The 27,437-nt window shown below is 47.5% G+C and overlaps 1 protein-coding gene across 2 annotated transcripts in view; it reads left to right on the top strand.

Annotated features, from left to right (window-relative positions):
• Positions 1–27,437, top strand: part of DAAM1 (dishevelled associated activator of morphogenesis 1) — a 166,444-nt gene that overhangs the window by 51,455 nt on the left and 87,552 nt on the right. Inside the window, exons 3-4 of one of the 2 annotated variants that reach the window (XM_040975497.1) lie at positions 6,111–6,119; positions 6,709–6,928. In XM_040975497.1, coding sequence (XP_040831431.1) covers positions 6,746–6,928 — 183 coding nt within the window. In that variant the 5' untranslated portion in view covers positions 6,111–6,119; positions 6,709–6,745. The remainder of the gene's footprint in view (positions 1–6,110; positions 6,120–6,708; positions 6,929–27,437) is intronic. The other variant, XM_040975498.1, reaches the window with a different exon arrangement.

The raw sequence follows: 27,437 nt of genomic DNA, 5'->3' as shown, positions 1-27,437 counted from the left end.
AGATTCTGAAATGTAATGGGTCCTATATCTTATTATCCATCTTAACAATTACCCAGTAGGTTTATAATCTTCTGTTTATAGAAGTGCGGATACTTTGTTTCGAAAACTTGAAAACTCTTTCGGCTTGATTGTTTTGTTTTTGGTAGTAACATAGCTCTCTGCTTCTCCATACAACCAAAAGTGTCACTGGCTTCCAAGAGAACTGCACAGTGCCAAGTAAAGCTGTTGCGTTCTCTATTCATCTCTGAAATCTGGTGGTTGTCCTGTGTGCGAGGCACTGAGCAACAGGCTCCCCAGCACTCCCCCTCCTGGAGTTGACTGCCCAATGACAGGAAAGACCTGTCAGCCTTGGTGAGGTCACAGACTCTTGTTACCACTGGCTGCGCATCATAGGGGTTAAAGATGCTAAGTGGACCCAGACCACATCGAGTAGGAGAGATGAACAGGACTTGGCCAGAAATGAACTTGACGAATGAGCATGGACCAGCTGGTCTTTGTTAACCTACTTTCTTTCCTTGTTTTTTTTTTAAGAGCTATTTATTTGAAAGGCAGAGTGACAGAGAGATCCTCCTTGAACTTGTTCATTTCTCAACTGACCCCAAAAGGAGGGGGCTGGGCCACACTGATAGCAGGAGACCGGAGCTCCATGCAGGGGTCAGAAACCCAGGTGTTTGAGCGGTTCATGGGCTGCCTTACAGGCGTGTGAGTGGGAGCTTCAATCAGAAGCAAAGGCAGGATTTGCAGGCTCCCCAAGCAATGGCTTAACCCATTGCACCACAGCGCTTATCCCATCTACTTTGCTTCTTAAACTCATCTCCCAGTAACTGGACACTCCGCCCCTGCCCTCCACGTGCACATGGTCTCCGGGGCTTTGAGATGAACAGTCTCTCTTCCCTTTAGTAATGGGGTGTTTGGGACACTGGCCTGCTCCTGAGAGGGTTGTGGTTCCTGCCTGAGGACACACACTGGAGACAGATGTTAACAGCTGCATTTTCCGGAGATGAGTCGTAATTCCTGCTGCTTGGTGCACACCAGTGCCTTTGCTGCCCACTCCTGCTAAGCGGGAGAATTGAAGATTTGGCACTTAGACAATCTTCCTTGACACTGCTGAGACATCTGCTTAGGATTCGCGAAGCTGATGAGCAGCATGACTTGATTTTTTTTTTTTTTTAGACTCCCCAAGTGCCTGCCATGGTTAGGCTGGGCCTGTGCCGAATTGGGACTTACTCCCCTCCTTACTTGTGGGAGGAACTCAGTCACTACTGCCTCTCGGGTCTGCACTGTTGGGCAGCTAAGTCGGTAACTGGTGTTGGCATCAAAGCGCAGCACGCAGGCGTGGGGCACAGGAGCGGTCACAGCTCGGCTAAATGCCTGTTCCGACTAAGATTGTGTTGTTAGGGACATTTGCCTATCTTGTATTCCTCTCTGATACAAGCAGATAATACTGTCAGTGTGTCACAGGGCTAACCAGTTTATATGTTGGTGCGTTTCTCTTTTCCTTTTTTCCTGATCATGTACGGATTTTTTTTTTTAACATAAGTGGAATATTATGCACCTGTTCTTTATGTCATAAGGATCTGCATGCCACTGAATATTACATGCAAAGAATCGCTAGGTGATCTGTGACCTGCTTGCACCAGGCTTTGCCCTTGTTAAAGGGTTCTCCTTTAGTGCTGTCAGAGAAACTGAACCAAATTCTAGCCACCCCCGACCAGCAGCGCATGGCCAAGCAACGCAGGCGGGGGAGAGAATGTTTACAGACCATGATAAGGGCAGAGGGCGTGAGTACACAGCTTGGAGTCTCGTTGACAACACTGAAGGCTGCCAAGACTTGTATCCTGTCCCCTAAGATGAATTAAAAAAAAAATGTATATATGGAATAGATTTCGTTGTTTAGATCGGACTTTATCAGAGTCCAATATTCATCCAATAACTGTGTTGTTATCTGTGTCCCATGTGCTATTTTGTGTAGGGATAAAGCAATAAGCAGTATATGCCCTTATAATATGAGAAAATCAGAGAATTTCAACTGGTGACAACTTTTATACAAGATATCACACAGTGTGAAGGGGTAGAGGGTAATTAGCTATACAGAGGTGACTTCTGCAGAGAAGATAGTTGTGAAAGGACTCTGAAAAAGTGGGAATTGTTCTTTTTTAATTTATTGTTGGAAGGCAGATTTACAGAGAGAAAGACAGACAGAAAAGACTTCTGTCCACTGGTTTACTCCCTACATGGCTACAGTAGCTGGAGCTGAGCCAATCCGAAGCCAGGAGCCAGGAGTTTCTTCTGGTCTCCCACATAGGTGCAGGATCCCAAGGTTTTGAGCCATCCTCCACTGCTTTTCCAGGTACAAGCAGGGAGCTGAATGGAAAGTGGAGCAGTTGGAATATGAACCGGCGCCCATATGGGGCCCTGGCATGTTCAAGGTGAGGATTTAGCCACTGAACCACGTGGAGATGTGCACCTGGACATGCCAGCCATGGATGCGTTGGTGCAAACGCCCTGGGACAGGAGCTAGCCTGACCGGTGTGGTTAAAAGTAATGTGACTCGGGCCCGGCGCGGTGGCGCAGTGGTTAAGGTCCTCGCCTTGCATGCCCGGGATCCCATATGGGTGCCGGTTCTATCCCGGCAGCCCCACTTCCCATCCAGCTCCCTGCCTGTGGCCTGGGAAAGCAGTTGAGGATGGCCCAAAGCCTTGGGACCCTGCACGCGCTTCGGAGACCCAGAAGAGGCTCCTGGGCTTCGGATTGGCTCAGCTCCAGCTGTTGCGGCCTCTTGGGGAGTGAATCATTGGACGGAAAATCTTCTTCTCTGTCTCTCCTCTCTGTATATCCGCCTTTCCAATAAAAATAAAATAAATCTTTTTTTAAAAAAAAAAAGCAATGTGACTCATACAAAGTGTGACATGGTGAGGTGGAGAGGCAAGCAGGAACGCATGGTGGAGGCCTTGGCAGTTGTGGAATGGCCTTTGCATACTTTTATCATTGCAGTGAGTAGCCAGAGAAGGATTTTATAAGTTTGTCAGATTTGTACGATTGATAACTTGATGACATTAATAGCTGGAGTGGAATGTGAAACCCAAACCACCAGTTTCTGGAAATCTCTCTCAAACCTCTATTTACTTTCAGCATCTATAGGAGGTGGTTGGGATGCCTTTTGCCTTTAGCTTTGCTAACAGGTAACAAATCAGGTCTAAAAGACAACAGAACCGGGGACGTCATCCACCTTCGCTTGCTTTGAAGTCATTAGCAAATTCTTCCTGGGATGAGTGTTTGGCACACTTTTGTTGCTCCTTGAAATGCCCACATCCCATCCAGTGGCAGAATGCCTGGTTCAGGTTCCAGGCACCTGCTTCCAATCCTGCTTCTGCTGTTAAGCACACTGGCAGGCAACAGGTGATGCTCAAGGATGATGAAAACCCAGCTTGAGTCCCAGGCTTCTGGCTTCAGCTTGCCGTAGTGCTGGCTGGAGAGGGAGCCGGTGGATGCAAGATCTCTCTCGGTCTGACTCCTGACCTCCAAATAAAAACATGGAAAGAAAAATATTGTAGAAGAAAATGTTCCTTCTGTATCACTCTAATAGCTGCCAGTCTCCCCCTTGGATGACACAGCTGTGATTCTGTGTCTTTGTAGCAGCCATGAAATCAACCAAAGACAGGGAGAGGGCTCTGGCTCGCTCCCAGTCCTCCTCTGACCTCGTAGGAAATGTGTGTGGTTAGAGCCAGGACAGACAAGGTCGTTGCCTGTCTGACATTGGTTACGTCTCTTGTGATCAGCAATCTATAGTGTATGCGCCGTGTAGTGGTCATTGTTGCCTGTTCAGCAGTGTCACCTCTCATGGTTGTAAAACATGGCAGTTGAGAGCCAGACGCATCTGCTTCCTTAAGCAAATGAGCTGAAGAAGCGTATTTCTAGACAGCGCTTCTGTTTGCTCGTGGGTGAATCCAGACGCATCAGCCGCACTGTGGTGTTTGACTCCCCGTCGCTCCTGTGTTCTTGCTTTGTTCCAGCTCCTTCCCTGCCAGCCTCGCATAGCCAATTCCCATCTTGTCTCTCCCCTTCCTTTTAACTCCATCTCATTAAAGAGTAAAAAAATCTGTGAAGTCATACGTGAGTATGTGCACGTTACTTTTAAACTAGTATGAAGTTTACTTTACCCAGTCCAGTGTGTCACTGAAGTTTGTTGTGTAGCTTTCCAAACCATTTGATCTTGCAGTTACATGTAAAAAATTAGCGTTTCTTGTGAAACTGTTTAACAGAAACAGATTTGAATAATCCTGTGCACATTACTTTTTTTTTTTACTTTCTTTTTTTTAACTTGGCAGCATTGCTTATGAATCGTTAGCGTGCAGTTGTAACATTGAAAAAAAAATGTGGTTGGGGTGGGCACTGTAGTACAGTGAGTTAAGCTGCTCCTTGAAATGCCGATTGGATGGAGTCTCATTGCTGCTTCCCATCCAGCTTCCTCTGATGCACCTGTGCTGTGATTGGAGCAGCAATGATTGCCCAAGCAGCTAAGTTCCAGGCTCCAAGCTGCAGCCTGGCCTGGTCCTTGCTTTTGTGGCCATTTGGAGAAGGAGCCAATGGGGGAACAATCTCTCTCTCTCCCTCTCCCCGCTCTCTTCCCCTCCCTCTCTCTCTCTCTCCCTCTCCCCGCTCTCTTCCCCTCCCTCTCTCCCTCTCTCCCTCTTCCTCTCTTCCCCTCCCTCTCTCCTTCTTTCCCTCTCTCCCTGCTCTTTTCCTCTTAATAAAAATGAATAAACAGCTCTTACAGTAGACTGTAAAGTGAAAAGAAAGCTTTCCAACTCCTGTTTTTGTTCTGAAGTCGCTGCTGTTAGTGATTCTTGTACATATTAAAAAATACCCACAAGTGTTATTTAAGTATTGACAGATAATACATGCACACTTTAAAATGTGTGATTCTTCGGTACGTTGTGTATAAGAGGACTTCTAAAAATTTATGGAAAACATTTAAAACTACACATGGATTTCCAAAATCCTCATCTTTTGATCAACTTTCCATGAACGTTTAAAATCACACTTGCACATGTGTCATATAGCATCATTTAAACATGTTTATTTGAAATGCAGAGTACACAAAGCGAGGGAGAAAAAGAGAGATTTTGCATCTTCTGGTTCACTCTGCAACAGCTACTCCAGTCCAAAGCTTGGAGCTTCTTCCGGGTCTTCCTAGTGGACGCAAGTCAGGCACATTGGCAGGATGCTGGATTAGAGATGGAGCAGCTGGTACATAAACCGGTCCCTCGTGGAGTGCCGGTGCTGCGGATGGCACCCGTACCCACTGTGCCGCAGAACCATCCCTCCGTTTTGAACATTCTCTGTGTCTGCATGCGGAGGTGCCTGTTCCTTTAGAGCGTAGATAGTATTCTGTGTGAGTATACCATCATTTGTTTAGCCATTTTCATACTGATGAACTCATTTCTTTTTGTTTTTCTTTTTTGTTTGTTTGAGAATCTCTGATTCATCGAGCTTTTGTATTCAGTCCCTCTGCTCCATTGTGAATTTCATTTATCCAATGCAGTAACACACACTGTATGCTTCCTCTCATTCTGGCATGGAGAGGATGCTGGGGCCACAGAGCTCATGCCGCACAACACACCCCCCGTGGACACATGCATGCACTCATACACACACATGTGAGCACACATGTAGACACTCCATGACACACACATGTGGGACACATGTATGCATGCATGCATACATACACACATGTAGACACCCGTGGACACACACATATGCACACACAGACCCATGGACACACATACACACACACATGTGGATGCACACACACCCCTGGACACACACACATACACACATGTGGACACACTCACACCCCTGGACACACACACATACACACATGTGGATGCACACACACCCATGGACATACACACACGTGGACGCATACGCACTTTCGAGTAACTGAAGTCTGACAGGAGGACATGTTCATGAAAAGTTTAATTGTGATGTGTCTGTAGTGAGTATGTGTGCCTAAGCCCCTATGTAGTGTTAATTCCACCAATCGATGATTTATAAAGAAGGGAAACTAGAATTTTAAAGGTTAAGTAGGAGCTTGCCTTGATGGTAAGAAAAAGAAGGTGACGTTGTGCAAAGAATACAGCTAACCAGGTGAGCGGGAAAGGGTTGGGGCACACAGGATTGCAGGGGCAGCTGGGGCTGTCCCCATCGCTCAGCAGCAGGTCTGAGCAGCCAGCTGAGAAGTGACGAGAAGGCGGCGCTCTGCCTAACTGTGCCAGACCTGTAAGGCAGTCATGATGCCAGCGGAGTGGGGATTTCCTCAATTGCTCCGACTCCTCAGAAATGATTTTTATCCATTCTTTGATAGAAAATGCATTTGATTTATGGATGAAAAGGCTTACAAAGTGAACAAGGGTGAGACACATCTTCTGTCTGCTGGTTTACTTCCCAGATGACCTCAAGGGCTAAGGCTGGCCACGGTCAGGGGCCAGGAGCCAGGTGTCACATGTGGGTGCAAGTGGCCCAAGCTCTTGAGCCGTCTTCCACTTTCTTCCACTTTCTCAAGCACACTGTCAAGAGCTGGATTAGAAGCGGAGCAACTGGAGCTCACGCCAGTTCCCCTGTGAGATGCCAACACTGTGCTTCGAACCATTACACCTCTCTGCCGGCCCCTTTCCTAAATATGTCATTTCCTTTTTTCCCCCACAGAGTTTAGTTACTTCAAGCAGCAGGACAGAGTTCGGCCATGGCCCCAAGGAAGAGAGGTGGACGGGGGATTTCGTTCATCTTTTGCTGTTTCCGGAATAATGACCACCCCGAAATCACTTACCGGCTGCGCAACGACAGCAACTTTGCGCTCCAGCCCATGGAGCCAGCGTTACCCATGCCCCCCGGGGAGGAGCTGGATGGCATGTTCAGTGAACTTGTGGTGAGTCGTGGGTTTCTGTGCTGGCACTGGTGGCAGAGGACCCATGGGGGAGCAGAGTGGGAGAAAGTGGTGGGTGGGGGGTTATGTCTGGTTTGCCATGGACTTTGCTTTTTTCAAGGAAATAGCTCCCTCCGCTTTTCCTTTCTGTTCTCTCCCGTCGGCCCTGAGGCTGTGGTTAAGAGAGTGTTTGTGTATCTAAGTGCCCTGCTGGGGCTTTAAGTGGGTATCGTGGAACCTTTAGGTCTGTAAAGACAGACTCCTAAGTTGCCTTTCCTGATCTGTACTCATCAAGTTCATGGAAAGTGAATTGAAGGGCAAGTTTCTTTTAGCAGCTAAGATACCCTTGATTGGATGCGACTGTGTCCTGAGTTCGGTGCCAGCTTCGTCCTTGTGTTGATGCTCAGTGGCAGCGGAAGTGGGTTAGGAATAGGTACCTGTCACTCACAACCATCCCGGGTGTTGGAGGCAGATAGAATCCTTCTGTCCACTCCACCCCACCCCCCACCCCGCCTCTCAAATGCAAAGACATTTTTTTTCTGTGAAAGATTTTGAAATCCTTCTAATATGCTTTTCCTATGGCAGTGAAGGCAGTCGTTTTAGGTTTCAGTTTGTTTGAAAGGAAAAGACAGAGAGAGAGAGGGGAAGGAAGGAAGGAAGGAAGGAAGGAAGGAAGGAAGGAAGGAAGGAAGGAAGGAAGGAAAGGGAGGAGAGGAGAGGAGAGGGAGGGAAAGAGAGGGGGAGAGAGGAGAGGCGAGACGAGGAGAGACGAGGAGAGACGAGGAGAGACGAGGAGAGATGGGACCGGGCATGTCTCCCATGCTTGACTCATTCCTAAATGGCCTGCAATAGCCAAGGCTGGCCAGCTCGAAGCTGGGGAAGCCACTTGGGTCCCCTACACGTGTGGCAGCACCTCAGTTCCTTGAGCAGTCACCTCTGCGTCTCATGCTGTGCATCATCAGGAAGCTGTAGCAGAAGTGGAGCTGGCACTTGAACCCAGAACTCCGATAGAGGGTACAGGTGTCCCATGTAGCATTTTAACGTCTAGGCCAGACGCCTACCTCTTCTGGCCCTTTTTGAAGATTTCTCCTCTGTGGGTTTCAAAATTTTTTGTTCCTGAACTTCTCCTTTAATTCCACCTTGCACAAACTTTTAAAAACTGTGCATGTACACATTTAAAAATTTTTTTTTAAAAAAATATTTGTTTATTTGAATGGCAGAGTTAGAGAGGGAGGGAGTGACATCCAGCTGTTGGTTTATTCCCCATGTGGCTGAAGTCGCCAGAGCTGGACTAGTCCAAAGCCAGGAGCCAGGACCTGCTTTCGGGTCTCCCATGTGAGCGCAGGGCCTGAGGGCGTGTGCCGTTGTCTTTGTGTTTCCCGGGAGCATTGGCAGGGAGTTGGTTTAGAAGTCGGGCATCTGGCACCTGTAAAGGATGCCAGCCCCACAGGTGGTCGCCTTACCTGGCGTACCACGGTGCTGGCCACTCCACATGTCACAGTGCTATCCCTACAGCAGGGACAACCTGCTTCCCTCCTCTGCTTCCCACCCTTTGGAAGTCCAGAGGCTTCCCACTGGCAGTTTCCAATGTCTAGTCGTAATATATGTTTTTAAATATGCATCCTCTCTTTGAGGCTTTGAAGAAGGACATTATTAATTAAGTACGGAATCATTATTTAGCTTAATGATAGGATTGGCATAATAAATGCCGTGGGAAATTTTTTAAAGATACTATGTTAGTTTAGAATCCACTATCCTCAGATGGAATGAGATGTAGTATAGGATACATCTGCAAGAGAAATAAGGTTACTTTTCAGTTTAATTTCTCAGGCACCTCCAGGGCAGTGTTTCTTTCTTTCTTTTTTTTTTTTAAGATGTATTTATTTTTATTACAAAGTCAGATATGCAGAGAGGAGGAGAGACAGAGAGGAATATCTTCAGTCCTATGATTCACTCCCCAAGTGACCGCAACGGCCGGTAGATCCGAAGCCGGGAACCAGGAACCTCTTCCGGGTCTCCCACACGAGTGCAGGCTTAGGGCCGTCCTTGACTGCTTTCCCAGGCCACAGGCAGGGAGCTGGATGGGAAGCGGGGCTCCCTGGATTAGAACCAGTGACCATATAGGATCCTGGTGCGTTCAAGGTGAGGACTTTAGCCGCTATGCCACACCGCCAGGCCCAAGGGGCAGTGTTTCTTTACGCTGTGTATTTCAGAGGATGTTACAACACGGTGTAAAAGATACTGGCGTAGGTACTAAGTCCGTGCTCTAAATTATCACAGAATCATATTACTGTACTGGGCCTGTTTTTTTTTTAGATAATGTTAACATAGTTGATCCAGGTGGGAAGGACCCAGGGTTAAGAGGAGGTGGGTGTGATCATTGTCTCCAATTTTTCTTTCTCTTCTTCTTTTTTATTGGAAAGTGGGTTGGGGGGGGAGGGGAGAAGCCATACCCACTTTCCCAACTGCCCCAGTGCCCAGGGCTGAGAAACGGCCCCCCAGTATCGACCTAGGGTCCCAGTGTGGCACATGCTCCGAAGGTTCTGCCAGGGTGGTTGGATAATTCTGAAATGCTGTCAATCTTGCTGATTCAAGGATGAGGAAATCCCTCCAAGGTCCATTGGCTGACATGGTTGACCTTACAGTCTCCATTCTCCCAGATTTTTGCTGCCATCGTCTGGCTGGGGTAGTTGTCCGATTTGTTCTGTTCTCCTTCCTCTGTTGTGGCACCGGATGTCGTCTGCAGGCCCCAGTGGACTGCCACTTCCTTCATGTGCATCAGGGCCTGCTCTCCACTGCTCTGTCTTTTCACTGAGGAGGACCAGTTCTTCTGGGTGGGCCCAAAGGCCCGGGCCAGGTGACCCCTGTCCCACTGGACCCCATACCCCTGGGACTCACAGACCTTGCCACCCCTGAGGCTCACAGACTCTGTACCCATTTCCCCTCCCCACTCCCCAGAATGATATGGCTCACCTCACCTTGGCATCCACCAGCAGGTGCTACAGCTTGGCTTGGTCCAGCCTGCTCCCATTTCCAGTTCATGCTGTGGATATTACAGCCTAGCCTGGCCCAGCTAACCCTTAGACCCAGCTCCAATGTGAACTAGCTGGTGTTGCGGCCCAACCCAGCCTGTCCTGTACCCTGTCCTGGTTCTCGGAAGTCTCAGTGGATTTATGAATTGCCCCAGCCTGGCCTGCACCCAACCTGAGTCACTGTATGCCGGTGGGTGCTGTAACCTGTTCTGCTCTGGGCTGTTCCCAACCTTGGTTCTTGCACTCACCTGTAGGGACTGCATCCTGACAAAGGAGTTTCCCAACTTCTTCTATAAGGTCTCCTCCCAGTGGCAGATCTTGCTCCCACTGGTAGGTCTTGGTCCAGGTTGACTTTGTCCACCTGTTGTCCTGGCAGGAACAGTGTCCTTGTCCAGTTGGCCCACACCCATTCCGGTTCTTACTGTTGTGTGTTACAGCCTAGCCACACCTGGTCCACACCCAGGCATAGCTCTCACGTGGCTCATGGGAGCCTAGACCTAGCCTAGCCCATTCTGTACCCTTCCTGGCTCTCATGAAAGCCAGTGGGTAGTAGAGTCTAGCGTGGTCTGGTGCTCCCCCAGACTAGTCCACACCCAGGCTGAGGTATACTGCAGCCATGTCCAACCCAGCCTGCTGCCCCCATTTCAGCTGTCACACTCAACCGTGGGAACCCCAACCCAGCTGCGGCATCCTCTTAGCTCCCTAAGCAAGCCTGTTCCCCACCACAGATCTTGTTTGTGGCAGCAGAGGTTGCAGTTCCACAAGGGAGAGTCCACATACTCCACTACCCACCCCCAGATCCTACCCATATCCCTGATTCTCTCATGTTCTGGTTAGTGTCATGGGCCAGCCTAATATTACCTGTCCCCTGTTCTGACTCTCACTGGTGGGTACTGTGCTCTAGCCCTGCCAGCTAGGCCCCAGTCCTAGCTTTAGCATGCACAGTGAATGGTGTTCGGTGGTTGTCAATGCTAACTACCCCAGCTCAGTCTCCCATGGTGCTGGTGCCTCTCATTTCCCCTCCAGACTGCTTGGCTTCAACTCCTCATTTACCTGCAGGAACAGTGGGTTTGTTGGTGGTGTTCCCTCCGTAGTCATTTCTCTCCTGGATGCGAGCCCCCAGGTGCCTGCATTTAACACCTCACCTCGAATCCCAGAGCAAGCTGCGGGCCAGCCTTGTGCATGCAAGAGAGGGCCTAGGCTCTGCATCCAAGCTCCCGCCGGGCTCCCCGTCTCCAGGGCCGAGTTGCCCAGCCATTGTGTTTGTTTGAATTCAGACAAAAAAGGAATAGCACCTTTGTAGGTGTGAGGTAGTATTTCAGTGCACGGTGGGAGTGGCCCTGTCCTGGCCCTGAAAATTACTTAGTAAGTATATGAATTCTGTGTCTTCAGTCACTACTGGCATTTTTGATGGAGTTAGTTCTCATCACATCATTTCTGTTGCTTAACAGTTCCGTGAGAATGCCATCCTTTTCATGACTCTTACGTCAAGAAAATAACGTAGGCCGTGTCACTGCCTTTCATGGGTATTATCTTAGCTGACCATGTCACTCCAGCTCTTAGAGATTCAAGATCAAAAGCAGAAGCACAAGCCAGCCTTGAACGCTCAGGCTTGAGCCCTGTTCTCCTGGAGGCAGTCATGGGAGGCGTCCACCGCAGCACTGATTGGCAGAAGGGCTGACTCCTGTCCCTGTGCTGTAGTTGGTGCTGTTGAATGTTCTTAGTGTTTATGGCAGCTCTCCTTTCACTCATCTTCACTGTGTGCAGAGCTCAGTTCCAGGTGTTAAGGAGCAGGTTGGGAATAGAAAGCTGGAAGCTGCCCCCAAGGGCCTTTGAGTCATGGCAGCTACAGTTGCAGAAGGGAACCAGTGATGGAGGAGAAGTACTTAGCACCCCACAGAGGTGCTGCCCGGTGGAGGGCAAGGTCCTGAGGCAGGCGGCCAGGGAAGACTTGCTGGAGGATGTGGGCTGTCCATCGGAATGGAGGAGGAGCAGGAGGTGAAGGGAGGAGTGCTGAGGGCTGTCTCCATCTGGATCTGGTTTGCTTTATGGTGCAACACTCCAGTGGCTTCACAGCAGCGTTGTCTCCCTTGCAAATGCTGCCTGTCCAGTGTGGGTCATCAGTGTTCCATCGTCTGCCCTCCAATGCTCAGGCCTGGTGGGCGAGGAAAGGCAGACACAGACGCTTGAGCGGGCTCTAAGCCCGTTATAAATGACACGTGCCGTGGCAGCACATTGATAGCACCTGTGTCCTGGCCACACTGAGTTCGCAAGGTGAGGAGGTGCCATCCTTCCATAGGCACTGGCACCTCAGGTGGCATGGCCCAGCCTGAGGTCACCTGGTGTGTTCTCGGGGAGAGGCTGTGACTCATCTGCCCTGATGGTGTCAAGAAGGGCAATGATGGTGTCAGGAGATGGTACTGCTGAGAGCTGATGGCGGGTGGTGATAGTAGAACCCGTGGGCAGAGCCAGGACCCATGGTCATCCATCCAGTTGTGTTACCAGCTCATGTGAGACCTATGCAGGGGCTTGTGGTGGCAGTTCCTTGCACATAAGATGCTACTCCCTCAGCTTTGAGAAAGTTTAAAAATTTTTTAATTAAAAATTTAAGGCATAAAAATTACATGTATTTGTGTGGTATACTATATGATTTTGTTATAGGTATGCGTTGTGTACTATTCAGTCTGGGTAAATGTATTTATCCTCTCAAGCAGTCAACATTTATAGAGAAAGCATCCAAACCCTATCTTCTAGGTTTTTTTAGATAGAGAAATATACAGTACTTTCATATTATCTATATTGATGTCTCTATTCTATGTGAAAATTGCCTACAGATGTTAGTTGTTTAAAAAAAAAAAAAAAAAAGCCTGTGCCAAACCAGAACTTCAAGCCAAAACTCAATGGGAAACAAATGATTTTGAGGTTTGTCTTTGCCCTGGTGAGTGACAATGGGTTTTTGTCTACTCCCAGATTCGGGGACTTGAGACCGCAATTCCACCCATCTGTCCAGGATGGCCTGGGTGGGGCCAGAGAGGGAGCTCAAAATCATGGGAAACTTTTGCCTTGAGTTCCCTGAGTGATTGAAAACTGTGGTGTGGTCCTTGTGTAACAGCAAAACAGGTGCTGGGATTGCCACTATTGCTGGCCAGCTCTCACGGTGTAGGGAGACATGTATTAAGTGAATTCTCTATTACTGGGGACCCTGTTGTCTTTCCGATGGGGCTCTTGTAAGGGGTTAAGGAAGACGATTTCTTTTGAAAGACTGACACTGTGTTGTAGTGGAGCAGGAAAGAGGAGGACTCATTTGGGTGTTTCTCTTCAAAGGTTCCAGAGGTTTCCTTTCTTTTTTTTCCTGCTGTGAGCCAGCCAGTGTGGGGCCCTAACTTTTAACTTTTGTATCTGTTGGGAACCATCTCATCCTTCCAGAGCCAGTGGTTCTAAACTCGTGTGCTTTCCCTTGTGCAAAAACTCATTCATGTGACATTTTTAAATGTGATACTGAGTTTCTTTCATAACTGCACATTGCAACCTTGTCATCTTATTAATAAAGCGAGCCAAAGACAGGAGGTCAGTTATACAGATCTTTAAAGATGATCTAGGAGGCATGCCTTGTTCTGCAGCAAACCCCTGCCACAGGTGGGGGAGCCAGCACTGTTCCAGCCTCAGGACATGGCGGTTTGTGGCAGTGCCAGTCCCACAGCCGGCCTGTGGTTGTTTCTGAACAGCAGTCTTATTCATACACCACATAATTCACCTATTTGAAGTGTGCAATGCAATGACTTTTTAATATTCATGGAATGATGCAACCAACACCAAAGTCAATTTCAAAATATATTTAGTTTCCCTAAAAAGAACTGTGATTCCCCCACTCACCATGCAGCCTTACCGTCTGGGGATTTGCCTGCTCTGGGCACTCATCTCTTTGGAAGCTTTGTGACGGATTTAGTGTCAGGGTTTTAAAGTTCACCTGGTACATTGCATATCAGTTTCAGTTCTTGTTGCTGAATAATCGCAACATAAAGCACACATTCTGTTGTGTGGGTGTGTCCAATCGGTTTATTCACCCTTTGGTCACCGATGGCTGTGGGGGCGTGTTTCCAGTTTAGGGCTTTTAAACATCACACTGCTATTAATCCCTCTGCAGGTTGTTGCATAGAAATACATTTTCAGTTCTTGGGGGTGTATCCCAAGGGTTGTGGGTCCTGTGGCGGTTAGAGGCACTGTGAGATGGCTCCCAAAGCAGGTGTGGCATTTTACATCCCACCAGCAGTGCGTGAGGGCTCTGGTCCCTCCACATCTCGGTCAATGCTTGTTCTCATTCATTCACTCCCAACGGCTTAACTGGCTGCTTTTAAGTCCGTTTCTGTAGCTCGTTAAAGAACTGAGGACATGCAATACGGATATTATTTCTTGGGAGTTCTCACATAGAAATAAAATCCTCCTGGCAGCCATGTTGAAGTTCTTTGAGATGTAGTGAAACATTGAGTATGTCTTTAATCTCACATATTTTATCCCTATTGAACTTTTTTTTCCTCTTGTAGTCTTTACCCTCTCTTCTGCTCTCCACTTCTCCCTGTTTGCCCCTGGCCTCAAAGTAAAGCAGTAACCAGTCAGGGACTAAGCCCGGGTCCCTCACAGTGAGACTTGTTTGTGTTGTTTTTTTCCTTCAGACCCTGAAGGTCTCTGGATTATCCCCAGCAGTGTCCTGGAGGAGCCTTACGCAGGACAGTTCGTAAAATGTCCTTGCCTCAACAGATTTCCCTGTCTGGATAGCCAGAGTGGAGATCTCCCTTACGATGGGCAGGACAAGGAATAATCACAGACTGATGGGCGATTTGGAGGTGTGTGTATTAAGTGCCCATCTATGGGAGCTCCTGAGGTCGCTGGTGGGAAAAAGGCACGACTCCTAATCACGCTGTGATCTAGCAGAGTGACAGAGCGGAGCAGATGGTCCCCAGTGCCAAGCAGGACAGTTTATCGGAGAAGACCCTTGGTCCCCTCTGCCCCTGCATACGTGTCACCTTCCCATCCCGTCTGTCTTCTGCCACCTCTCTTTTTTCCAGTAGGCTCAGTGCAGTCCCTCTTCCTGTTTGAACCCGATTCAGGAAGTACGTGCTGCTCATCGCACAGCAATGAGTCCCCTGCCCTGGGACGCTGCGTGTCTATCTCCACAGGCCTCCTCCTCTGCAGAAGGGAGCCGCGTTGGCCAACATCATTTTCACGAGTAGGCAGGAGTATGTTTTGATTTACGCTTAGCTTTCTGAAGTTCCCGAACCCGGTGGGAAGGACTTTGAAAGGCTACGTGCAGGAAGTAGCACTGAATGTGAAGCAGGGATGATTATTCTGGTAGGAAGGAGACTTAAAAAGTGATACGGAAGTAGGAACAGCATGAAGGGGCTGGGAGATGAAGTGTTCCAGACAGGGAAACAAGTTCAACTTGGACGGAGCAGTGAAGTAGAGAGGTGCGAGGGAGAGGTGGGGACTGTGGAAGGCGAGCCTCGGGAAGGGGTGTTGGTTCACGTGGGTCTCTCATATTCTTCCTTAAACCAAGTGTAGCCAGGTAGCTGTCTGGCTGCATCTCCAGCAATAGCCCCTATCCACTGTGGTATGGTGCTAGGTTCAGCGATGGGGAGTCCCTTGGAATGGTGTTTTTGCTTTTGTCCTCTGTTGGTAAGGTGCTTTCTGGTGACATCATGCCCTTCTCTGACAACTTCAGCTCTGAAATAGAATAGTAGTAGGTCCCCCACCCCCACACTGTGCCATGAAGCAGACCCCCCGCAGAGCCCAAGGGCTGAGGGTTCCTACAGAGTCTGTCCCTGCCACAGTGATCCTGGATGGGCTGGTCCCCTCACACTTCCTGTTTGACACCCTCCTTTACTCTGTGAAGCGTGTGAAATGTCAGCTGCCTTTGCTCGCTTGGATTTTTAGTTTGCAGCAAAGCCTGGCTATGATCTTTAAAGCATGTTGTATAGTAAGCTTTACCTTTCATGGCACACATTTGTGAGTTTGCAATCTGCTTCGTAGCCTTTTCAGAGCAATGCTTTCATTTCAAATGCTGTACGGCAGTGTGAATTTCAGCTAGTTGGCTGTTTAGTGAAGTCTAGCTGGTTGGAAATAATATGCAGATGAATCCCAGTTCTTCTAAGCCTGAAGTCTTGCCAATTATATTTTATGTTGCTTTCTGATTAATCTGCTTGTTTTCAAATTCAATTCGTTGTCTTCCGTTCATTTGGCTGATGGGTCTAATTTTTTAAAAAGATTTTTAAAATTTTTATTGGAAAATCAGATATACAGAGAGGCAGAGAGACAGAGAGGAAGATCTTCCATTCGTTGATTCAATCCCCAAGTGGCTACATGGCTGCAGCTGAGCCAATCTGAAGCCAGGAGCCAGGAACCTCTTCTGGGTCTCCCACACTGGTGCAGAATCCCAATGCATTGTTCCATCCTCCATTGCTTTCCCGGGCCACAAGCAGGGAGCTGGATGGGAAGCAGGGCCACTGAAATTAGAACTGGCACCCATATGGGATCCCCAGCGTGTGTGAGGCAAGGACTTAGCCGCTAGGCTACTGTGCCGGGCCCATGTTTTTTGGATAATATAGAGTGCTATGCCTTCCAAGAAAGGAAAACTATTCTGAAGAATATTCTTGGTTTAGTAACCCATGAACTGTTTTAAAACCACCATTTATACTACTGAGGATTGTCAAGAAAAGTTTAAAAAAAAAAATCTCAATGGGAAGATAGTAACCATAATTACCATACCATAAGGAGATTTGTATCTTCAAAATATAATCATAAATAAAAATAACTACTGTAGGTTGATCTTAAGTAATGAAGGACTGCGGACATTCTCAGCGTGAGCAGCCAGCACAGACTTTGAGAAACGCAGGTGGGAATGAGAGGTGCTACATTGCAGCACGGTGACATCACTGGGCCTGTGACGTCACTGGAGCCTCCCTCAGGAATGCCTTCCTTTCCCCAGGTACTCGGAAGTCCCTTTGCTATGGGAGGAACTAGAGGAATCCAAGTTAGTCCTCAAGATTTTCCAGAGTAAAAATTCTGTTTTTATTAGCCCTTTTGTAAAATTGTCCACCCGATTTCTCTTTTACTAAGGCTATTTTAAATTGTCTTTGATAATAGAATTCTTCTGTTATCGTTGTAACCAATGAAAGCTTTCAATACTTTTTATTTCATTGAGAGAGAGAGAGAAATTGAGAATCCATCTGCTAGTTCGCTTTCCCGGATAGCTGCAGTGGCCAGAGCAGGGTCAGGCTGGAGTCAGGGACTTCATCCAACTCTTGCAATTGGGAGACAGGGATCCCAACACTTGGCCCATGATCAGCTCTCCCTGGGTGTTAGCAGGGAGCTTGCTTTGATGGGAATCAAACCCGTATGAGAAACTGGTGCTACAGGCGGCAGCTTTGTTCACTCCCAACGCTGATTTCTGTCTTCGTTTGTCAAACTTGTCTTCTGCACTAATACCATGACTCTATTCCCAGTGTCTGAGAAAGATGCAACCATGGGGTACCAGGAACGTTTAATGTTAAACTGATTGGAGGAAAAGAGCTGGTTATAAGGAGTTACAGTTTTATCTACTGTTTCTTAGGGTCTAAAATGATTGCCCAGTAATTAAGCAGAGGAAATCAGAATGTAGAAAGACTTCAAAGAAAAGTCTAGAAAAGACTAGAAAAGTCTCAATGTCTGTAAGCCAAAAAGTCAGACTCTAACGAAGCAATTGATATTAAAAACCGTTCTGTCTCCACGAAGTTAAAAGTTCTTTTCAAATGACAAACCTAATCAGGTCAAGAGTGAAATTTCTGTTTAACTAAAGGACATGATTGTGTGACAGGAAAGAAAAGCTTGAGTAGAAATTTCTTTGACACCGTGACATTTTTAGGTAAATCAACTTGATGAGTCCATAGAACGGTGATTAGAACCCTGTGAAAATATACAGTACATCACAGAGGGAAGTGGGGATGCAGATATGGGCTTAAGTGTGTGGAGTGCTGAAACCTGTACAGCGCCTATGAACTGCTGCCAAAGTACAGTCAACTTAAAGGTGGCAAAAAAAAAAAAATTGCCTTAACACCCAGACTTAATAAACAAATTATTTTGCTCTGAAAATAATTGGTGCTTTTTAATACAAACTGATCTTAATGTCAGCGATTTTACTTGGTTTTATGAGGGAGCTTAAAAAAGTTCATGGTGGCCACTGTTGTGGCCTAACCAGGTTAAGCCACCATCTGGAACAGTAGCATCTCATATGGGTACCACCCAGCCACTCCACTTCCCATTCCATTCCTTGCTGATACACCTGAGTAAAAATGGGATGATGACCAAGTCCTTGGGCCTCTCCCTGCACCAAGTGTCGGAAACCTGAATGGCATGTGGCCTGACCCCAGCTCCAGCCATGTGGGGATTGAGCCAGTGGATAGAAGATCAATGTCTCTCTCTCTATACATATATATATATATATATATATATATATATATATATAGATAGATACACAGATACCTCTGAAACTCTGACTCTCACATAAATAAAAATACATTCTTAAAACGTTTATTGAAACTGGAATTAAAAGATGTTCATTTTGGTGCAGTTTGGAAATCCATGCCCTTTTTCATGCGCTTTCCAAAGACCCCCTCACTTTGAAGCGAGGCAGTCAGCAATGGGTGTTCACCCTGGGGGCTGTTACACCTGTTCTAAGTGGGGGTCACCTCTGCTGTGAGGCGGCAGAATGAGCAAAGTGGCTTCTTGAGTTTCCTTGCAGTGCCCTGAACTAAGCGCATCCATAAACCCTATGGGGAGACCATGGCATCATTGTATTTCTTTAGGTAAATTTGTATGTTTAATGCACCATGTATGTTCAGAATGTCCTTTTCTAGAGGGTGTTAAGTTTGGATTGTGACTAGTGTTGGACACCTTGTTGGCACTCCTTTATCGCAGCCTTCTTACTGTCAGTCATGCAGACTCCCCAAGTGGTACCAGCTTACCTTCAGACTGCAGCATCATTTAACTGTGGTGCTTATGCTACCAGGTATAAATTACTAAGTCAATTTAATGTACTGACTTGCCTGCTCTCCGATGTTCCTTATAAGCCATTGTATGAAGTGGCTGCTGTGTGAATGGTGTGGTGTCGGTCAGCTTTCAAGCTTAACTTAGAAATGTTCATGATGGTGACAAGGGACCTGATCGTTTTTTTCAGGTAACTCCCTGTTAGAGTGTATCTTTACTCATGAAATCATCTAATCTCCATGCTTGTTTGAAATGCTCAAAACACTGAGAGTGTACTTCTGGTCTAAACTGTTCTAAAATATTTCTATTTGGAATTTGGAATTCTCCGCACCATAACTCTGAATTTCCAAGATCCCTCCGAAATCCCAAACTGTTTCTAAAGTTTTGTATTTTTTCTGTTTCTATTTGAAACACAGATAAGGAGAGAGATCTTCCAGCTGCTCTTTCACTCCCCAGATGTCTACAAAAGCCTGAGCTGGGCCTGACCTAATCAGGAGCCAGGATCTCCTGGTCTCCCACATGGGTAGCAGGGACTCTGTACTTGAGCCATCATCTGGTGCCTTCTGGGTGCGCAACAGCAGGAAGCTGGATTGGAAGCAGAGGAGGTCGGATTGAAGCAAGCATGCTGAAGGGGTTTAGGCATCCTAACCACGACACAGAGTATTCATCCCCACACACTTTCCTGGTACATGGCTCAGTGATTATCTATGTATTTTGGCTGTGATTTTTCTTACAAATGTTGGGCCAATTCTTCTTAGAAAAAAAAAAAATCTAGGGCCTAGTACAGTGACCTAGAGGCTGAAGTCCTTACCTTGTATGCGCTGGGATCCCATATGGGTGCCAGTTTGTGTCCGCCAGGCTCTGCTTCCCATGCAGCTCCCTGATTGTAGTCTGGGAAAGCAAGAGAGGATGGCTCACAACTTTGGGGACCTCCACCTGCGTGGGAGACTCAGAAGGAGCTCTTGACTCCTGGCTTCAGATTGGCTCAGCTCCAGCTGTTGTGGACACTTAGGGAATGAATCAGCAAATGGATCTTCCTCTCTGTATGTCTGACTTTTCAATACAAATAAATCTTTAAAAAGGTTTTTTTTTTTTTAAAGCTAAAAGACAAAATCCCTCAACCAAGTTGTGTTTTTCCTATTGTCCAATTTTAAGAGAATTCATTAGAAATATTCCAAAGCTGCTAGCTACTTATTCTATTATTCAGTGCAATATTTAAGAACTAAATTCGATCAAATGATGGAGATCTTACTTGGTTTGTTTTTGGGGAATTTGGGTACTCTTGGTGGATGTTGAGGGAAAAGTCAAAAATTTTTGCCATTTTTTTTTTCAAGATTTGTTTATTTTATTTGAAAGGCAGATGTACAGATAGAAATACATCTTCTGCCTGCTGGCTCAGTCCCCATATGGCCTCCACGCCCGTGGCTGGGCCAGATGGAAGTCAGGAGCCTGAAATTCCATCCAGGAACTTGGGCCACCTTCCACTGCTTTCCCAGGTGCAGAATCAGGAAGCTGGATTGGAAGCAGAAGAGCTGAGGCTTGGATGAGCACCCATAACAAGTGCCATTGTCACAGTTTGTTAGTACTGGCTTAACCTGCAGAGCCGCGAGGTTGGCCCCGAATATCTGTTCAAGCATCAGATTGTTCTGTTTATTCTGCTCTGAATAATTTACTATGCTCAATCCCATGATGAGCTTAAACCTCTCGTTCTCATAGAATTGCTCAGTTGTTATATCTGGCTTTGTCACACTCGGGATTCCTAGGGCTAGAGCAGAGCCTGGACCAGAGCAGGTGTTGAAAATACTGCTTGTGCCTGAGCGAGTGGAAGGATCCACGGTCAGAGGAGCACAGCACATGAGAGGACTGGGATGTATCATGTGCGCTGGCATGAAATCATGACCACCTGCTGCTCCAGCAATAGTGTTTGTACGTTGAGTCATTCTTGAAATGGTACTGATGGGTTTCCCACCTACTGCCATCCTCCTCCTCCTCATTAAAATGTGCTCCGCATGAAGGGAGGCAGGTTAAAAGGATAATGATGATGACGTTAATGATGCTTTCTGGCTTTCGAAGTCTCTGTACCATGTATTACGTGGCAAGTCCTTTTCCTTGCTGGGGGAGGAGACACACCGTGCTAGGCTGTCTTTTGACATGATTAAATTGGAGATGTGTTGAATTAGCTGTTGCGCTTCCAGACAAGTCTCTGGAGGACATGGGAGAGACCGCACTGGCAAGCTGTTACGGCGGGAGGGGATGTGTGCAGTGTGTGGCTTCAGAGATGCCCACAGGGCCTCAGCATGTCCTACTCAGCCGTCACTTTTATAACTGCCTCCGTGTCCTAGGAGAGACAGCCCTGCAGTCGGGCAGACATGGCTTAAAAGTTCTCCATGAAGTCTTATTCACTGATGCCATACTAGATTCCAGATCTGAAAAAATGTAGATGGATATATAGGTATGGGAAAATGATTCTAACATACCAGGTCGCTTAAATAGTTTGGGGAAAATGGACTGAAGAGATGAATTTATTTTGGTGTAAAGCATTTTTGAAATCCATGGGTAGGTCTGTAATAGTTCACATTTGGCATGAACTTTTTGAAGACCAGGGGACTTTACCTTTCCCACTGACGTTGAGATGTGCTATGTGCATTGAAATCAGAGGTGCTTATTTTAGTCTACTGGAAAGCTCTGGTGGTGATGGGGATTAAATAGAAATTAAAGTCACTCTGATGAGTCTCCAGTTGAATCACAAAAAAAGACAAAAATCAACTGAATAAAGGGTCTTGGAAGTTTAGCTGCAGACTGTCTGCAAACTGAATGTAATTTGCACTGCCTGCTGTCAAGAGAAAGAAATGGTATGAAGCGTTTAATTATCGGTAGGAAGGAACTGAAAATGATTCCTATAGTCAGCCTTCGGTTGGGGAGTTTCTCACTTCTTATTTTTACATTTCAGATGAAAACATGTCTGTCAGGCACAGAGAGTATTACTGTGTAGGTGGGTGGTGGCAAGCCCCAGGGTGGTGTTTTGGGTGCGAAGAAGAGGGCGCTGGCAGAGACCTGAGATGTGAGAGCTTTGTCCCCTGTGCGTGTGCATCCCTTGGAGCTTAGAGCGCCCTGTTGCCTCCTGCCCTCCTGACCGGATAGAGGCAGCGAACGTTCAGTAAATACACCCCTGTTTGAACTGATAGGAGTCTCGCCTAGTCTTCAGGTTCTAACTAGCAGCATGAAAATACAGCACCGTTGCCAGGGTCACTGTGGTTAAATTTTAAGGGCAGTGTTGACAGATGGTGGCTTCTGGATGTGGCTGTTGTTTGCTTCGGTCAGGCTAAGTGTAATAAGTTACCAGTGCTTGTTGAAGCCTCTCTTTCTTTCCCTGCCACAGTGTCTTCACTGAATCTCTGTTTGCTTCTCCTGGCCTTTCCCCTCCATGCTTTGTTAATCACGGCATCTCTGACCTCAGGGCTAGGCCCTTCCCTCTCTCCGGGTCTCTCTTGTTTCTTTTGCGGATGAGTTGTGGGTTTGGAGGAAAGGGTTAAATCCACAGAAGGTTCTCCTGCGCGGTGGGATGTGCTAGAGGTCAAGTGGAGGAAACCCTTCCCGGAGGGTTAGGACCCAAAGGGATTGGGCCTCTCTGCTCTGGGAAGATATCTACAGTATCTAACGGAAAGGGGAGAGATCAGACTTATTGAATAATAACATGGTTGGAGATTCTGTGGATGCTATACATTGAGTCAGGATGATGACCTTATTAGATTACATTTAAAAACTACACACACACACACACACACACACACACACACACACACAGAGGCACGCATGCAAAACAGTGAAGTGACAGGGACCTGTCACCTAGGACCTGTCACCTAGGATCTGTCTTGAGCTACCTGCTCCCCAAGATTGGAAGGTTGAAACAGAGAGACCTCCCGTCACCTGGTTCCCTCCCCAGCTGCCTGCACTGGCTGGGCTGAGCCAGGCAGAAGCTGGTGTACTGGGGACTCAGGCTGCTCTCTCATGATAGCCAAAGATCTCATGGCCTCCAGGAGCTGTGTTGCCAGGAGGCTGGGGGCGGAGGCCAGAGGTCAAGCCAGGTGCTCCAGTTTGAGCATCCTAACTGCTTTCCTAACCGTGAGGTGAAACACCTGCTCCTCCTGGTGGTTCTTTCTGTTTTCCTCCGCTTCAGTTAAGTAGCCTCCCACCCCTTATAAATAACATCGCAGAATTCTTTCTTACTTTCTTCTTCACCAAAATTGTGCTTGTTAACTGGTTGAAATGTGTTGACTTTGGTAAATTTTTCAAAAGTGAATCTGCTTAAATATTGCTTCGGAGGCTTCCTTGCTAATCCCACAATTTCTGAAAACAGATTTTTGTTAGAAATAAGCGTCTATCTTTCATTAAATTCCCTTATTGTATATTACTTCACAATTCCGTCCCTTGTTCTTCCTAGCGAATCAGTCTGTTCCCTCAGGTTGATTTGCACTGTGCTATGTTCTCATTAGGTAGATTTCCCTCTGCAGCTGCCTGCTTGTTCCTGGCTGTAGGACTCCTGAGGTCTCTGCATAGAATCTTTCGGAAGTGGAGCTTAATAAAGTATTTTTAAGATAAAGCACAGGGCTGTAGTTTCTATAACTGGGTTTGCCTCAGAGGACCTTTCTTCTTACATAAATATGTAAGAACTATCGTTTCTCTAAGACATTATAAAATGCAAGTGTCCTCCCAAATTTTCATGGAAAATGGAGTTAGAGGAGGTTATTTTAGCACATATTTTTAAATCAGTGTATAGTGTTTTTACAATATACATTTTTTTTTCACCTAAATCCTTTGACGGATCTTTGTTTACATAGATTTCAAATTTTTAAAGCCGAAATATATTTGTCTTTTAATTCCATTTTCTATGACCTTTGTGGATTTTTGTTAACATAAAACACACCAGCACGCCATATAGGGGCTGGTTCAAGTCCTGATTCGTCCACCTCCAAGGCAGCTCTCTGCTAATGGCCTGGGGAAAGCAGCACAAAGGGCCCCAAGTGCTTGGGGTCCTGCAGCCGCGTGCAAGACCGCGCAGAAGCACCTGGGGAAAGCAGCACAAAGGGCCCCAAGTGCTTGGGGTCCTGCAGCCGCGTGCAAGACCGCGCAGAAGCACCTGGGGAAAGCAGCACAAAGGGCCCCAAGTGCTTGGGGTCCTGCAGCCCGCGTGTAAGACCGCGCAGAAGCACCTGGCTCCTGGAAGTGAGCCAACGGAGGAAGAATTTCCCTTTCTGTCTCTCCCCATCTGTTAACTCTTTGAAATGAATGTTTTGACTTTTTTAAAGTGTCATTAATGTTTTTCCCAGTCTTTTAGAGTTCTTCTGAATTGATTTGTCTGAAAGGGAGGGAGAGCAAGAGAGAGCTAAGTGGGCTTCATCTATGGCTTCACTTCCCAAATGCCTACAGTGTCTGGAGTCGGGGCGGGGCCGGGGCGGGGTCCGGGCGGGGCGGGGCCGGGGCAGGGTCCGGGCGGGGCGGGGGCCGGGCGGGGTGGGGCGGGGCCTGGGCTGGGTGGGGCTGGGCGGGGGCGGGGCCTGGGGTGGGCTGGTGGGGCTGGGCAGGGCTGGGGCGGGGCCTGGGGGCTGGGTGGGGCGGGGCTAGGGCGGGGCTAGGGCGGGGCTGGGGCGGGGTCTGGGTGGGGCGGGGCTGGGGCGGGGCTGGGGTGGGCTGGGCGGGGGCTGGGCAGGGCCTGGGCTGGGTGGGGCTGGGCTGGGGCGGGGCCTGGGGTGAGCTGGGTGGGGCGGGGCTGGGGCGGGGCCTGGGCTGCTACGTTGATGATGTTAGCTAACCCAGGTGCCCTGCTCAAGAGTCCACCAGTGACCTTCAGTTGCTCATAGGATGGAGACCAGGGCCCTTTGTGTCTTTCAAGCTGTTGATGAGTATGTGCAATGCTTCGTACCTGTGTAATTCCCATTCCTCTGCATGGTTATCATTTGCCTTTTCCGTCCTGCCTTTCACATTATCGGACTTTGAAAACTCAGCCCGATATAGTCATCCCGGGGTTAGTATGATTATCCGATGTCCCTTTTACTCCCAGGGGAATGTGACCTCTTTGTCCTCTCTGCCGATGACAATGCCTGGTGTCCAGCAGTCACTGGGAAAATTCTTTTTGATTTTATGAATGAACCCTGGAGAGAACGATGGAGAGTGTGTTGTCCTTCTGACAGCAGGTGAAGGTCACATTTCCTAAACCCCAGATGTAGGACAGAGGTGTGTGACAAGAAACTCCCCCGTGGCCAGCCAGCGCTCGGTGGATGGATGCCTTTTCCTGCTTGCTTCAGGGACTGTTTGACCAAGCAGCACAAAAGGAAATGTTAGGAACGTGAGTTACGTTTCGGGAAGTCGGGATCCAGGTCCTTCCTTTACTATTCGTTAGCTGTGTTCCTGTGAGCAAACCGCTTAATCTCTCTTTGATTCCGTCTTCAGGAAAAATGAAATAGTAATACTGTGCAGTTTATCCTATTTGAGGGTTACAGTAAGTGAATGCCTGGCAGGCAGGGAAAGGGCACAATTATTAGCTGACGTTTTGTTCATCTCATTTGATTCCTTTCCATTTTCGAACTGGAATCCCCAATGACATCCGGAGACCTTGTAATTTTTTTCTTTAATCTCCAAACATTTGTCTCGAGTGCAAACATGTGTCCCTGGGGTCCTAATTCATCTGTGAGTTTTTTAAGTTCAAAGCTAGTCATTTTTTCATCTTCTGGAGGCGGAAGCTCCCGCCTCTAACGGCACAGGGCGGTGTTATAAGCATCCTGCACTGGGACCCTAGGCCTCGTGCACTGGTTCGCAGCCCTGCTTACGTGACAAAAGCTGGTGTGTTTGTAGCAAAAGGTGAACTCTCAAAAGCCTTTCCCCAAACTAAATCCCACGTTATTGTACTGCTTCAGTAACTGACCCGAATGTTGCAAAGTGATTTGTGTCGCCATTATTTTTGCCGTTCATCAATAGGCGAGAGCAGGTGTGTGACTCACAGGAAATTTAAAAAGGAAGGAAGAAAGGAAGAAAAATAATTACTTCATCTGTATAATAGCTGCATGCCAAAATTCTAACATTTTAACACGTTCTCTGGTAATGATTTTTTTTTTTTCTAAGATCGTTCATTGCTTTCTTGGTTGTTGACTGTTTAAATTCTTTTTTTAAAAAGACGTATTTAGGGCCAAGCATGATAGCTTATTGGCTAAACCTTGCATGCGCTGGGATCTCATATTGGCCCCGCCGCTTAGTGTCCCAATGTTACATTTCCCTTCCAGCTCCCTGCTTGTGGCCTGGGAAAGCATTTGAGGGCGGCCCAGAGCCTTGGGACCCTGCACCTACGTGGGAGACCAAGAAGAAGCTCCTGGCTTCAGATTGGCTCACCTCCTGCCGTAGAGGCCCTTGTGGAATGAACCAGTGGATGGAAGTTTTTCTCTCTGTTTCTCTCTCTCTAACGCTGCCTTTCCAATAAAAGCTCTCAGAGTTAGAAAAGAGAGGAGAGAGAGAGAGAGAGAGAGAGACAGAGAGAGAGAGAAACACTTCATCTGCTGGTTTACTCCCTGTAGATTTGGCCCTGTCTCCTACATGGATGGCAGAGACCCAAGTACTTACGCTGCTGCTATGCTACAGTACCAGACCCTCATTGTTGAAATTCTTTTTTTTTTTTAAAGATTTATTTATTTTCATTATAAAGTCAGATATACAGAGAGGAGGAGAGACAGAGAGGAAGATCTTCGGTCCAATGATTCGTTCCACCAATGAGCACAATGGCCAATGCTGCACTGATCCAAAGCTGGGAACCAGGAACCTCTTCCTGGTCTCCCACATGGGTGCAGGGTCCCAAAGCTTTGGGCCGTCCTCGACTGCTTTCCCAGGCCACAGGCAGGGAGCTGGATGGGAAGTGGAGCTGCCGGGATTAGAACCGGCGCCCATATGGGATCCCGGGGCATTCAAGGCGAGGACTTTAGCCACTAGGCCACGCTGCTGGGTCCTGTACTGTGTTTTAAGGTAGTGGTTCTGAAATGTGGTCTGCAGACTGAACAGCATCCGTAACGCCAATGCCTCCACCTCCTCCCGCTGTGCAGTTACAGACATGGAGCAGCAGTGACGTGAGAAGCCCTCCTGTTGACTCTGAGAATTTCTGCATTACTAACGATGGTTTCAGAAAATCCTGGCCATGTGCAGCATGGGAAAGGCTACAGCCGGATGCTAAGAGAGACATTAAGATACCATATTGAACAAACAAACAAACAACAACTTGTGAGTCACTTCATTGATAGTGAAGCAAAGGGAAAAACTTACTATTATTATTGAGGTAAAATGGCAGGTGCCTAAGTGGGGTTAGCAAGGGAAGAGGCCAGGCTGATACTCTAAGCCAGGGGACTTGTTCCTATTCCTCAGGGTTCTCAATCTCACTGTGCTCTGATGCGGAGTTTTTTAGTGGGTCTTGCTCAGATCCAGAGCAAATG

The sequence above is a fragment of the Ochotona curzoniae genome, unplaced genomic scaffold (assembly GCF_017591425.1).
Source record: "Ochotona curzoniae isolate NIBS_2020 unplaced genomic scaffold, NIBS_Ocur_1.0 contig_2688, whole genome shotgun sequence".
Taxonomy (NCBI): Eukaryota; Metazoa; Chordata; class Mammalia; order Lagomorpha; family Ochotonidae; genus Ochotona; species Ochotona curzoniae.
Note: the sequence above shows the minus strand (reverse complement) of the source record. Positions and strands in the feature narration are given on the sequence as shown.